We start from the raw sequence: 15,399 nt of genomic DNA, 5'->3' as shown, positions 1-15,399 counted from the left end.
AATGCTCCCAGTCTATGCTTGGGTAGTTGAAGTCGCCCAATATAATGGTGTTTGGAGAGACCTTCATATTTTCCAGTGTTCTCAGGAAGGCCAAGTGGGGTTCCTGGGTTTGGGAGGGTGGTCTGTAGCAGGCTATAAACTGGAAGGCAGTTTTACCCACTGTTAGTTGCACATGGATAGTCTCTGATGCTTCGTGCTGTGCCACCAACCTGGAGGTGTGGGTATCTTTGACGAATATTGATACTCCCCCTCCTTTTGTGGTTCGGTCCAAGTTTTGCGGCCAAAAAGCATGGTATGAGGTATAACCTGGTAGTGCTGGGGTGGTCTCAGGAGCCTTGAACCAGGTTTCTGTTACTGCACAGATATTGATGTTCTCCATGCTAAGGAGAGTTTCGAGTGTGTGCATCTTGAGGTTTAGACTTCTGGCGTTGAATAACATTACTCTTAGTTTCTTATCCCTTGTGATACCTATGGAGGTGGGCTTGTCTTTTGAGCCTTGCCTAAAAAAGGCACTATGGGGGTAGCAAGAGCCTTTGCCAATATCTGAAAGCCCAGGGGTGACAGGTGCAAGCCGTCCATAGCGAAGTATTGTGGCTTGTCGAGCATGTCATCTCAGGCTGACAGGCATTGGATCCCCTTTGAATGACACCAATATTTAAGCCAATTGTTGAAATTGATCATCTTGTCTTCATATTGTGGCATCATTCTTGGTGAGGGTAAGATGCTACTCAAGGTCAGGGTCATACCGGCCTGGGCTACATGCTCACAGAGCTCCTCTATGTCTCTTTTCATGTAGTCCAGGGAGGTACATCTCAGGTCATTCACACCAGCATGAACAATGACTGAGTCATATTTGTACTTGCCTTGGAGTGACCTGAGTGCATGTGTTATGTGGCAGATCCTAGCGCTCAACAGGCAGCTCACCGTGACCTTCTCCTTGTTCAGGAGCATGTGAGACTTAGGGCTCTTTGAACTCCTTCACCTTAATAGAACAAGTAGTAGAGCAAACCACTTGTTAAAGAGACCAAAACCTACATGATCACAGCAATAACAGCAGATGGTGTGACAAATTTCAAAACCGATGTATCCTTCATTTCTGGAATAGGCTGTCTTTAGCTATTAAGTAGAGTACTTTCTAGTAATCTATAAAACCAGTTTGGATTATTGGATGAGTGATCACAAATCTTCCTTGCTTTAAATACAATGATTTTCACAGTGGTTTAAGACATCACTGAATATTAGGATCTACCTGAGCAACCCACTTCACCAACCATTTCTAGTCAAATTGGTACGTTAGCAAAACTGCTGTATAATAATACATTAAGCTGACGATAACAGGAGAGGTTTGAAGGATCACTGGTGCAGTCAGCTGTAAAAGTTGTATTGTGCTAAGGATACAACAGCCGGTCAGCTTCCAAAGCTTTCAGGACACCTCCCATGATGTATCCAAATGGCTAGACAGCTCAAATTGTAGGTTTTTGTGGTCAGGGTGACACATCCCTGGTCTTTTAGGAGTAAATCTATTCTATGAGGAAGCTTGTGGTAATTGCCCCCAGCTGTTTCCACAAGAAGGGATTAACACCGTTGCTTGGGCCAGAAGGGAGTCACCACAGTGATATTTTGGAAAGTCCTGAAACTTCCGAATGACCCTGGATATTAGTGGAAAGGGTGGAAAAGTATACAGGAATATTAATCTCTATGGAAAATCAAAAGCATTTGCCTTCCAGGACTTCTTGCGTGGAGTTCGGTAACAGAATTTTGCCAATTGATTGTTGAGGGGAGGCAAATAGAACTTTTTTTGTGGTGTTCCTCTCAGCTGGATCAGTTCTTGGAAGACCTCATGATTTCCATTTGTGAGGGTCTTTCTTGGTTTTGTCTGCCACGCAATTTTGCTCTAATGGTATGAAAGATACCTGTAGAGTGAAATTATGTTGAAAAGCTATATCCCACACTTTCATGGGTAGTCTGTAGAAAGGCTAATATCTAGTTCCCCCTTGCTTGTTTATGTTCCACATCACTGTAGTGTTGTCTGTCAACACTTGAAGAGGTCCCAGAGACCACAAATAGTTGAAGAAGTTGAAATAATTTACAAGAGTTGCCATCTCTTTTATGTCTTTGTGTTTTAGTCTCTCTTTTTTTGCTCCAAAGACCCTGCAGTTTTATCCCTATAGACACTGCTCACGAAGCAAAGTCTGAGGCATCTGTTGTGAGAACAGAGAATGGGAGGCCTGGATTTTGAGAAATTTAGTATTTCTGCCACAAAATCTCCATTTTCCCAAATGTCAAAACTGCAATTTGAAAAGTCAGGGGATGTTGAAGTTGGGAACAAAGAGATTTCAGGTACCACAGAATTTTTCTCATGTGGAGTCTTGCAACAGATATCATAAGTAATATAGATGCCATGAGGAATTTCTTTGCTGAGATGAAAGTCTGAGAGGAAAAAAAAAATAATTTGTTGTAATTAATTCAAAAGTTGCTTCAACAAAGTATTAGTTTAAGGATGTGCACACTTATGCAACCAGTTTATTGTACGTTTTTTATATTTTCCCCTAACAGATTTGCTTGTTTTTCAATTGAATTGTACAGTTTATAGATCACATTAAAGGTGGGAAAAGGTTTGAAATTATTTATTGTGGTCTCATTTTTTTATATCACAAAAACCTGGCATTTTAACAGGGGTGTGTAAACTTTTTATATCCACATGTATAATTACAAAACCTCTCCTTTTTAGTAGTCTGTCATATTGAATTATATTGTATCCAGGGAACAGAATTTCAGAATCTTTTATATGGGGTTTTTGCCATGTTTTGTGGCTGTTATATAGGAGTTAGGGATACAGAATGGTGTTATAGATGAGGCTGAGGGGCTGGAGCTGGGATAGATGTTACCACAGAGTCATTTTAGAGAAAAGAGTATTAGGATTAGTTAGTTTTTCATAAAGTATCTGAATTTAGTCCAGGTTATGTCAAACTGAACTAAATACTTAGATGTTTTGTATTTGAAAATGTGAATAGATTGGACATTAAATAAGTTTGAGGAAATAGATATGAAGGAGGGTTTAGTGTAGGTATAGAGAGAGTGGTCGGTAGTGTGTGAGTGTGAATGTCCCATGGTGGGTAGTAAGGTGACATAAAATGAATAGTACAGATGTAAAGATGCAAAAGGATAACATGGTAGATAGACAGGACTATGGAGTAATTAAAGGGAGATTGTAGCTGAAAGAAAAGGAAAAGATGTTAAAGGAGAAGGGAGGAAGACGAGGGGTAAATAGATGCGAGTAGAAGTAGCTGGAGATTCCATGCAGGGAGGTTTCTTATTATGGAGATGGAAAAAGGTAAAGATACTAACAGAGTATAGTCAGTTAGAGAAATGTAGAATATACCATGATGCTGTCAGGTGAAATTGTGAATTGAAGGACGTATTAGGAGAATAATTAAGTAGGTGATGTGTATAATAAAATGTTTATGAGTATTATGTTTTCTGTCAGTATTATTAAAGGAAAGGTAATACTGAAGACGAACTTGTAGAGGAGGAAGAAGTGAATATTGTGTAAGGGGAAAAGGAGACTGAAAGCATAGAATGTAATGTTAGATCAATAGAGAATAGTAAATGAAGTGAGGAAGTAAAGATGAATAAGTATGGAGGCAAGGTGATGTAGGACTGTAAGGGGGCGTGTAAATGCTATTGTATAATGAGGTCGTGGCAGGGATTGATGTGTTTAGTAGGAAGAAGAGGAGATAGGAATGAAGCGGAGGGGATATGTTCAATATAAATTTAGATAAGGAGGGGGTGCGAGGGAATTGTGGGTTGGGTGGGGGAGTCTATTGAGCCCAAGCATAATGAGGGTATGCAGAGTGGGTTAGAATGAATCCTCTCACAAACGGAGATAATTAGGCCAAGAAACGCAATAAATGATAATGGAGAGACGGGAAGGTTTAAACTGCAGTGTGAGGGGTTTTGCTAAAATAATATGAGTAATTCAACAGGACAGTGGGGCACAGCAAGTCTGAAAAAGTTTCCCACAACAAACTCCAGGAATCACAACACCTCTAAAGAGATGCAAAAATAGATGACCAAAATGCTTATGTTATTTTATTCCAAAAGAACAGTTAACTTTCTCTAGCGCCTCGGCTAATCCAGTAGCCTTTACAGAGTACATTTTTTTACCCAAGCACACCCCCACTTTTATACCAATTTATTACACACAATAATGCAATTAACCAATTAACTATATTAAAAAAAAACTGTTGCTAAGGTTAATTGCATTATTGTGTGTAATAAATTGGTATAAAAGAGGGGGTATGCTTGGGTAAAAAATGTACTCTGCAAAGACTATTGGATTAGCCGAGGCACTAGAGAAAGTTAACTGTTCTTTTGGAATAAAAATGACTTTTCTGGTCCATCTATTTTTGTATCTGTTTAGAGGTGTTGTGATTCCTGGAATTTGTTGTGGGATTCTTTCATTCTGCATTTGTGGTTTCGTGAAGTTTGCAAAAAGTTGCTCATGGGTAAAAAAGCCCCACATTAAAGGCAGGGCAAGCTGCTCATGAGTAAGGAAGCCATATGTATTAAAGTAAAATTTTAACAAGCCTGAAGTACATTAACATATGACGTCATTTTCCTTTAGTAGTAACACTGCAAGTTCAGTGGCACAGATGGTTTTAACAGCTTACCTAGTGGCAGTGTTGTAGACTGTCAACACTGAAAAATATTTTTTGCTGGCTGAAAATCCACCTAGCAGAGCAGAAATAATTGCATGCAGAAGGATGCAGAAGCTGCCGACTTTCGAGACTGGGTGGAAGGGGCAATCTTGCAAGCCTACTTGCAGTCTTATGTGCTGTCAGCACTGAAAAAATATTTTTTTGTAGGCTAAACATCTACCTAGCAGAATAGAAAGAATTTTATGCAGAAAGATGGGGGAAATGATGAGTTTTGAGGCTGGGTTGAAGGGGAAATCTTGCAAGCCCTGAGCAGCTGTGTTCCTGTGAGTGTAATGGTAGTGGGGGAGCTGTACAATGTTACTTCTATGGTATGAAATTGCTGCTGCTGGTTAGTGCTTAAGCCACAAAAACTCCAAGTTTAAAAATTTCCTCCTAGGTTTACATACTACCTTTCTAAAGATACTTACTCTTCTGTCATGTGGATATCAGTGCAGCTTTATAGCTATAAGTTTCACAGATTCCATGGACTGGCATCAAATCCTACATTCTCTCAAAACATGTGTATTGTAAAGTACAATACATCTGAAACTGCATGCCTTAGATACAATATCAAGGATGATATCAGATGCAAGGACAGAAGACTTGTTCTCATACCAGCTATACGGCTTGACTCTGTACCCAGTGCCAACCATGATCTGAAGCAAAATAGCCAAAGGGTTCATGTCTTTGACTGATCTTACATGAATGGCTAATGTGGGCATGAAGTACTTTTGTAGGCCTTATAAGAGACATCACATATCGCACATATATCAGCAATGATGCCTCCTACTTTATATAACCCATATCAGAAAGGATTATAAATATTCTGAAAACAAGAAAACACCTATTTTAAAAAAAAATTAACATTACAGTCATAGTTCAATTCATATTAGCTATGGAAATTTAGCACTAGCAATTTTTCACACCTGAAGAAGAAAAGAGGAAGTCAGCAGATAATATGTGTCTCAAAGGGCATGTCAAGTCATTATATTACTCAGACTGTTCATCTAAATGCAATGCTACCTATAGCCCTAAATTTAAAAAAATATATCGGAAAAGTTGTATCTTTCGTCTTTTCCCGGTTAGGGGTCGCCACAGCGGAACTCCGGTCCGCTAATGATTGGCAGTAGATTTTTACGTACTGAGTTGCCAGCCCTGACGCACAACCTTCAACAAAGGTGCGCCCATTCACGCATGTCTCCACACAGAAGACGCTTTAGCTGAGAATTGAACAGGACAACGTCTTACTGTGAGGTGACAACGCTACCGCAGCACCACCACCGCATATATCAGTATAGCAATAACCCTAAATCCAGTGTTTACTACATTTAAAGAATGCAGTATGTTTTTAAATTGCAAATGTATCCCTAAATTTAGCTATAGGCCTAATCTTAACTCTTTTCTCATCAAGTATATTTGTGGTATATTTGTAGTATGTGTATGAAATATACACATACAGAGACACACATACACACGCACACAAGCACACATAATAATTTCTTTTCCTTCCTTGCTTAATAGGTTCTGCAGTTTTTCTCTTTTGTACCATGTGTTTCACCACAATTCAGTGTTTCGCTAAATATATGCTGCACTGCTTTTAGCATTTACTTTTTGATTCCAGTTACAGTTCAGCATGACTTTCTATTTAACAATTATCACACATAGCTAAGTTTACATCATTCTGATTTATTTCTCTGAAATTCCTTAGTTGTATCTGCTGGCTTTGTATAATTTAGACAGCCATTTTAAAGTGAGCTAATTAAATACCTAGACAAATCTAGCACCTTTAATGACTTATCATATTGTCATTTCATCTGCGGGAAATGTCATTTTTTAAATATGAAAAGTCAACTGACTTAGATGTTACCTTGGCAACTTTATCGTACACTTCAATGGCTCTGACCCAGCTGCAGAGGCCTTCGCAGGCTGAAGAAACATTCTTGATAACAGCTGGCTGGAATTCAGGATTATTAATAAAATCCCTTCTTATATGAGCAATTACTTTGGGAGGAATGTTGTCTTTGTCAAAGTCCTAGAGAAAAAAAAAATGATCAGAAGTCAGTATAGCATGACATCATGTATAACTCTGAGATAAATCAGCTTGCTGTAGCCCAGAGCAAAGCTGTGCATTGCGCACGGATTCTGGAAGAGAACACACAAAGGCAGAAGTGGAACTAATTATGTGTTGTGTTGCGTACCCACAGTGGAAACAGATAATCGACTTGATATGCATCCAACTGCATTACGGTTCTGTTTTTACTGACAACTTTGCGATGTGTTCTAGTGGCCCCCTCGTCATTCTGAGTTGTCCCGCATGCCTACAAATCCCACCCCTGCTGTTGCTACCATATTTGGTTACCTGTTTCTCGTTCTGGTTCTTGTAATTACTGGATTACTACTGCTGTGCAAAACAAACAAAACATAACTTTGGCATATTTCACTGCAGAAAGGAAACCAAGCTGCTTCTGGAACCTGGTGTGGCATGTGCAATAACCCAGATGGATTTGACAGCACAGCCGCAATTAATATTAATTATGTTTCAAGAGCTGCTTGCTAAATCACAAAAGCACACATGGACACACACTCTAGCACTATGCTAACACTACTGCTAACACTAGCGATGCTGCTTCTACTAATAATGCACTTTGAACATTCTGTGTTTAGCTGATCTACAGTATAAGCCTTATACACTTTATTAAACAAATCTGCTTTTTTCTGCTTTGAAAATGCTTCTAAAGACTGCATAACTGCAGATGGCTGATGTAATACTCTTGTGTTAAAACACAGTATATATGAGATAGAACAGTGTTCAACTGACCAATTTTCAAGCATTTCCAGTGGTTTGATAATATTCTGAATTGTTTTTCTGTGATGCTTAGAACAACAATTGCCAGATTAATCATTTGTCGTTGTTGCACTGTTATTCAAATAACTGTGCAAAATACTGAAACAGGATATTTTATATACCAACTATGTTTTCTTTTAAACCATTATAAAACTCTTTTAATTCAAGTGATATTAATGCCTGTCAACATACAAAAAATAAACTCGTATGTTCTTCTTCCATCATGCCTCGGTATTCCTTTTCAGTACAGGATGGTGGTAACAGAAAGAAATCCTCTCCACAGTGATTAATAGTTGTGCTTCCCCTTCACATTTCTTACTCTCTCCTTTCCTTGCCAATCTCCTCCCAGTCTATTTGATAACAACACTACTCCTATTTTAGAGATTCTGTTTTCTTTGCTCATCTTGCTTATAAACACAAAGGACCCCTCCATTAGAGTTCCCATTTTCTTTCAAATCGTTTAGCATCTTTTCCTTACCTTTCTTTTTTCACTCATGAGCTGCCTGTTTACCAGTGTCCACATCACAACTATCGGCTCTTTCCTACTCAAGCACACAGCTAACCTACTCTCCACAGCAGATACATTTTCCATTTCCTTTCCACTTGTCCATAAAGTCTCCTTTCCTACCAGTATCTCCATCTGCTATACCTCCCTGCCTAATATCACTCCTTCAGAATGCATGTACAAGCCTTGTCTTCCTAAAACACCCCTTTCTAATGCTGGTCATCTTTATATTGCTCTGCTAACTCAACCAATAAAGGAATAAAAAATGTTACATTTATCAATGAATGAGTGAAACAACCTAAATGTCCATGCCTAGCCAACTCCCCATCTTTCCTTCCAAAATCTACCTTAGCAACTCATTTTCATTTTTAAACCTCTTTTTATATTGCTTTTCTTTTACTGCTACTCTTCTACTACCACCCCCTTATTTTGGATAACACTGATGTGCGGTGTGTTTTGCACACCTTCCTAGCAACAGCAATATCAATGGATGTTCTCAATAATATTCTTAACTTTCCTAATAGCCACTCCTCAACTTTGGTTGGTAAAACCATTCTCATTCTCTATAAAGCTAACCCTCCCTTAATATCCATTGCTCTATCGTGCCTCTAAACAAAACTCCAGTTCCTCAACATCAACTTCCAGCTTGTCTTAGTCATGCTAATCAGATATCTGTTCTTTCCCCACTGGGTTGTGCTGCCTCCCCTTGCCTTACAGATATATCAGCCTTGACTCTAGGTGTTTTCTTGACATTATCTGCTGCGTTTCATTCCACATAGCACAATATGATCTAGCAGTGGGAATTCTATGCTTCACATGCCTCTCTGCTTTCTTCTAATCTCCAACTTACAAACCTTCCTCTAACTTCTCTTCACAAATATCCTTCACATAGTAGCTCCAGCTTTTTGGACCAAATGTTTCTTTGAGAAGTAAGGAAATGCCTGTAAACATATGATACTCTGAGCATTATAGCTGTCCTACAATTATTGCTTTACCCTTCAGCAACTTTCCAATCCTGATTCACTATCCCACCTCTTCTTATGTTGATTTCAGCTGTCACTGTAATTCCTCCTTGCTGTATTCTCTAACATTCCCAATTTCTGCAACCTCCAAGCACTTTGACCCTTCCTTTACAACAAGCCAAGGCTAATCATTCCTAGACATCTTTGCTAAAGGAATTATGACTGACATTTGCATGCAGAACTGCAGGCCAAACAAATTTTCCAAATCCCTCATCACTTATATTATTTTAAGGAATGATCTCACAATTTCTTCATTCAGCCTTTCTCCCTCTGCCACATAAAACATTCTCATTTACACACAACCTTGTTTACCCCATTCAATGTACGATCCCCTTCTTCCACTCTACAGCTTCCCATAAACACTTAAAAAAGAACCTACATTTCTCATTGTAACATTTGTTAATGTCTGTTATGTACTTCACAGATAAAGATTCTAGTTGTCTATTGATGTACTATGTTCTTCATCTGTAAATATGTTGTAAGCAATTGCTATGTTAAATTGTTAATCGCTATGTAATCCAATGTAACTACTGTCTGTTTATTTTACTGTGGAGCTTTTCTCCCTGGGCCTCTGCTGAAAATGGACCTACATCCAGCCGGACACTCCCGGTCAACAAATTTAAATAAATAAATAAATAAATAAATAAATAAATAAATAAATTAATTAATTAATTTGGTTTCTGGTACATAAATCTGACTCACCTTTAAGCAAATTTTGATTGACCAAGGTCATTCCATTGTGAGGAGGAAGCCCCCATGCACTTTCTTGACTAATATAACCTACTTTAAGGTTGTTCAGCCTTGGAGTAAGTTATAAAAATCAAAAATACAAAAATGTTTGATGAAACTGGCTTGCAGAGTGCAGATTTGCTTAAAATTGTATCAAAGAAACAAATAAGACCCACCTCAGTCACAAAAGAATTTGTCATCTCAGTCCTTCTCCCTAGTTTATCATTCTTAATCCTGTCATCCCATTCTTTATGCTTTTTTTCACCAACTTTTCCCTATATCTCCTTGTTCCCAACACATCCTACCTCCTGTATTATATTTCTACAGTGCTTGTTTATGTCCCCTGAAATACCATCTCATATGCTTTAGCCCCTCCCCTACACTTTTCTACCTACCCTTTATACTTTCATCTTAGGTTTTCCCACTGAAGTTTTCCTACTTCCTTTTCTAATCCATGCTTCCTATTTTTCATTATTTCTTGACTCCAACCTAAGCAACAAATTCTCTGTCCAAGGTGTTTCCACCCCAACCCACCAAGTGCTTGTTAGGCAACAATATAAATACTGCTATGTGTGTGTTATGTGTGTGGATCTGTGTATGTGTGTTTATGTGAGTGTCTGAATGATATTACCTACACTGAGGCTAAAGATATAGTTGACGTACTGGCCAATAAATTTAGCTCTAACTTTACCTCCCTCTCCCCTAAGTCTGTTCCTCAAGATATACCAGAAACTGGCTCACCTCCAGTTATCACATAATACTAAGTGCTAAAAGTGCTATCAAAAGCTAAAAATACTGCATTGATGGGTCCTGACAATATTCCTGGATGCATCTTAATAGAATGAAGCATGACTTAGCCACACCCCTAACATTCAATCAGTCTCAGCCTACATACAGGTTTGTACCAAGTAAAGGGAGAACAGCTACAGTCACTCCCCTGCACGAGGGAGGACCTTCCACAGAACGAGACAATCACAGAGCCATAAGTGTGACCAGTTTCATATGCAAAGCCATAGAAAGAGTTATCGTGGAATTAATCAATCAGGACATAGGGAATCTCCAAACACTGGACCTGTCTCAGTTTGGATTCATCAAGGACAGGTCATGCTTACTCAACCTGGTGGATTTTTTTGAAAAGGTCACCAAAGCAATGGATGGAGACAAAATGGTACATACAGCATACCTCAATGTGGCAAAGCTTTTGACACAATTCCCTATTCGGGTATCCTAGACAAGCTAAACAAATTTGGAATAACCCCGTATGTCACCCACTGGATTTCCATCTGGCTCAAAAGTAGGATGCAGATAATCAAAATAGGGAAGTTATCTCCACAAAGAGACCAGTCAAAAGTGGACTCTGTCAGGGTTCTGTGCTGGGACATCTCCTGTTTGGCATCTACTTTTCTGAAGTTAAAACTTACACCAAAGGGCTCTGGCTGACTAAGTTTGAAGATAACTGCAAGCTAGGGGTAGTCACTGAATCCCCAAATGACTAAGCCATCCTGCAGCAAGGTTTATCTCGAATAAATAACTGGCGTCAGAATCATCATCTGAAACTAAATGCCAAAAAATGCATCATTGTATCCTTTGGGAAGTTATCTACTCCAGGGAACTACCATATTGACAAAACATCATTAAGAGACAATCCAGTTATTTACTATTTGGGAACTCATGTGGACAGTGACCTAACATTTGAGCAACATGTGCTTATTGTTGTAAGAAAGTCCTTCTATATTGCACAGCTTATAAACAACGGGACTGTAACTATATTTAGGGATGTTGTTGTCTGCTTTTTGTCAGCTCTCATTAGGCCAGTCCTTGAATATAATGCCTTCTTTAGCATGCATCTGTGCAGACACATGAAGCAACTGGAATGCCCATAGAAATATCTTACTAAAAGGATCCAAGACCTAAACAACATATCCTATATGGACTGACTCAAAGCCCTGTCACTATCCTATGTACTGCTAGGAGGGGATCTGTGCCTGGCATACAAGGCATCCTCTGACTGACTACTGATGGATTTACTGCACACCAGCAAGTCAAATGGCATCAGGAATACTCGGTCTAGGTATCTAAACCTTTTCTGTAACCTCAGCAGAACCGTTTGGAGTGATAGGTATATCTTACAGAAGACACTGCTGCTCTGGAAAAGACTCCCCATCCACATAAAACAAAATTCATCTCTGTCCATTTTCAAATACAAGTTAGATCTATGGATGGGAAACAAAAACAGAAAATTTATCCCAAGACTGCCCCCTTTACTACTAATGAACAGAGGCAGCTCCTAAATGCTTTATCCCATACATGGGTCCCCTCAAATTATCTATAGTATGATCCCAGTTATTCTGATTAGGTGTAATGTATAATTATCAATCATGGGATGGATAAGGTCAATCTATAACCAAATGGAATAGGTTATTTTGAGCACAAAAAGGGAAATTGGTTAGGCTTAAAATGGCCCACAAGGGCAGCTATTCCAGTATGTACCTATGAACCAAGGAATAAAATAATTCCAGAATTAATTGGACATCAATAAGATGTCTCTTAGTGATAGCAGGATATAAACTGTTGGACACTTATAAGCAACAGGCAGGGGAATTTGCAGATTTTGGGTCCCAGTGTTCTTCACCTGTTCTCTGATTCTGTATTGTTGTTTATGTGCACTGTGTGCTCACTGCTACCTGGATTTTTGTACCATTTAGATAAAAGTTAATTTGAATTTGACCAAACTGGATATCTGCTGTCTTTAACTTAAATGTGCCTAAGAATCCAAACTTCAAAGGATTTAAGATGCCTGGATAAGGAAAGAGATGTATACTATAAGAACACAGATATGCACTAAGCCGTAGGAACTGCAGTTTCAGTGGTTACTAGGTTATCAAACTGAGAGCTCCCCCTAGTAGATAATCTCAGTACCTAACTTAGTCACGCATTACTATTACTAGTCTTGGTCATGTCTTATTACGCTTATTACTAGCATCGTACACAAATCTTCATTGTAGTTTTCTGGTTTGTCATTAAGAATGCCATGTATTTTGTAACTTACTTTGGTGTAAGTCATGACTGTTAAGTGTCTCTTGGGTTAACTCACTTGTATGGTTACTTAAATTAATAAGTTAATAAACTTTAGTAGACAAGGCTAGCTTTAGCCATTGGCCTCACAGGTTTCCTGATGATGTGATCTGTGATTATTATCTATGGTTTCTGAACTTAAAGCATTTTGAGAAGTATTCTTGCTTAATCTACATCAGCATCAATCTCCTTTTCCTCTTTTGTATATGGGTTTGGGGTATCACATCAATAATGAACATAAACTAGAACCAGTGTTCATGCCACCAGGATTTTACAATTGCAGTTTTTGAGTTCTAGATACATCTATTTTTAATTACAACTTTTGCAGCTTTCATATCGGATCGAAAACAAACTATATTTCAGTGATAAAAGAGAAAATTGTCAGAATTGACCATTTAAAGAGGACTCTGCCAGAGTCAGTCTGTGATCTACAAGGCACTCTGTCTCAAAAAAAGGGAAGAGAAAAACTGTTGGCTGTATCTCAGATGGATTAAGAACCGAAGGGGTAGTTACCTTTCCGTGAATTACTATAGCCAAGAGCAAGGAAGGGAGATAAATGGAAATATGAAATAATTGTAGTTGGATTACTTTCCCCTAAATATTCTAATGACAGAGGCAATATCTTCTGGGACTTGAGATTCGATCATCTGGTATGCAGAAAGCAAAAAACTCTGGCCTAGTCGCTGGAGACATTTAGGTGCTCACTATGTCAAATGGGGCACACCAGCATGAAGCAGCTATAAGAATGGAACCCACAACAAGACAAAATCAGAATTTGCCTTGAGTCATTCCTGACTGGATATATTTCCAACAGAAGCAACTCTTTGTACTGACATATAGACTGCAGCTCCTCCAGTTTTTTTTTTTTTTTTTTGGCTAAAACAGTTGATTTTCCATTTAAAAATAGTCAACTTTTCTGGTTTAGGTAGTTAGAACTCCACAAGCACATGCTGCACATCCATGGACTTCCAACTGATTTCAGTCTAAAACAAAAAGGATTTATTTACTTGTCAGCACTGTTTTGTACTCATTTACTCTTCCATAAGGAATAATGTGATTGCACTTTCTCTTCTCTCTAGTGCATGATGTGTGTGTGTGTGTGTGTGTGTGTGTGTGTGTGTGTGTGTGTGTGTGTGTGTGTGTGTGTGTGTGTGTGTGTGTGTGTGTGTGTGTGTGTGTGTGTGTGTGTGTGTGTGTGTGTGGTTAGGAGATGGCACTTGAATAGAGGCTTGTTGGACTACCAGCACATACAGCAAGCATGATGTCTCATTTGCTCAGCCTGCATCAGATGACCACTGTCTAAAGTAACCTGTTGATAGGTGAGAAAGAAAATAAAAACAGAATACCAGAATGAAAAGAGATACCGAACTGTGGAGCAAGATCAAAGACCAGCAAGAATTGGTGAGTCATTTAATTTACACTCCAATCTGCAGTGGGTATGGAATCCACAGAAAAGTAGATACATTTCTTACTTAAATGTCAATTACATATCATATTCAAGGAAACAGTAGCAGAAGGTGGGTTCTAAAGTAACAATTGAATAAATCTTGTATCATACGTGTTTATATATTTTTGTTATGAAGGACTACATCACAACACCACAGTTTATTGCATTACTGAATTTGGCCAAATCTCATAGCCAGAATTTATTATATTTCCATTGCTAACTAAATATTATTATACAAATTTGCAGACAGTATTCCCGAGACCAGCTATGTCCAATCACAAAAAATATAATCCTATACTGACTGGCTCTATCAGGTTACTTGAACTGCATGGTATCTATGGGGTTGCCTTAATTTTGTCATCCCTGCCTACTGCACCATACAATAAAAAAAAATTTCAGTGACAAAGTATGTATTTATGGAGTAGCTGTAGCAGATAAGTCTCTCATCTGTGTGTGTGTGTGTGTGTGTGTGTGTGTGTGTGTGTGTGTGTGTGTGTGTGTGTGTGTGTGTGTGTGTGTGTGTGTGTCTATGTGTGTGTGTGTGTCTTAACAGCAATTAGATGACTAAATATTTAATGGTCTTGGTTCATTAGCATTGAACTTTTATTCCTCTAAAAACTATGGGCCAAATCTAGAAATATTACTACAAGCCAAGGTGTACTTCTTGTAACTCTTAGACTACACCACCTCTCTGCTTTTGCATGACGATGTTTAGCCCTGCAGTGGGCTGTCTCTGCAGCCATGCCAAATACTAATTAGGGATTCCAAGGGAGAGCCATATGCTAATTAAACATGTGCTCTTCCCTAGAACTGCCTGTGGCAAGGCAGTTACACAGCTGTTTCTGGCCACTCATGGTAATGACCACAGCCAAAAGGTTGTGTTCATCCATCACAGTATAGGTAAGGGCTGGGAAGTTTAGAAGTCAGGTAGTGTTGGGGGTATATGAGTGTGTGTATGTGAGGGGCCACATGTGTCAGTGTATGCCTGTCTGGGAGGTCACAGTAGCAGGGTTAGTCAAGGGGTAAGTTAGTTACGTGTGTCTGTATGTGGGTGTTTGTGTGTTTGGTCTGGAAAG

General features: G+C 38.8%; 1 protein-coding gene across 1 annotated transcript in view; it reads right to left on the bottom strand.

Annotated features, from left to right (window-relative positions):
- The window catches only part of LOC122815364 (dynein axonemal heavy chain 3-like), a 4,921,723-nt gene that overhangs the window by 1,443,460 nt on the left and 3,462,864 nt on the right, over positions 1-15,399 (bottom strand). The window contains exon 53 of the mRNA XM_044087818.1: positions 6,568-6,732. Within this exon, the coding sequence (XP_043943753.1) occupies positions 6,568-6,732 (165 nt within the window). The remainder of the gene's footprint in view (positions 1-6,567; positions 6,733-15,399) is intronic.

This window comes from Protopterus annectens, chromosome 11.part0, assembly GCF_019279795.1.
Source record: "Protopterus annectens isolate FY-2018-M chromosome 11.part0, PAN1.0, whole genome shotgun sequence".
Classification (NCBI taxonomy): domain Eukaryota; kingdom Metazoa; phylum Chordata; order Ceratodontiformes; family Protopteridae; genus Protopterus; species Protopterus annectens.
Note: the sequence above shows the minus strand (reverse complement) of the source record. Positions and strands in the feature narration are given on the sequence as shown.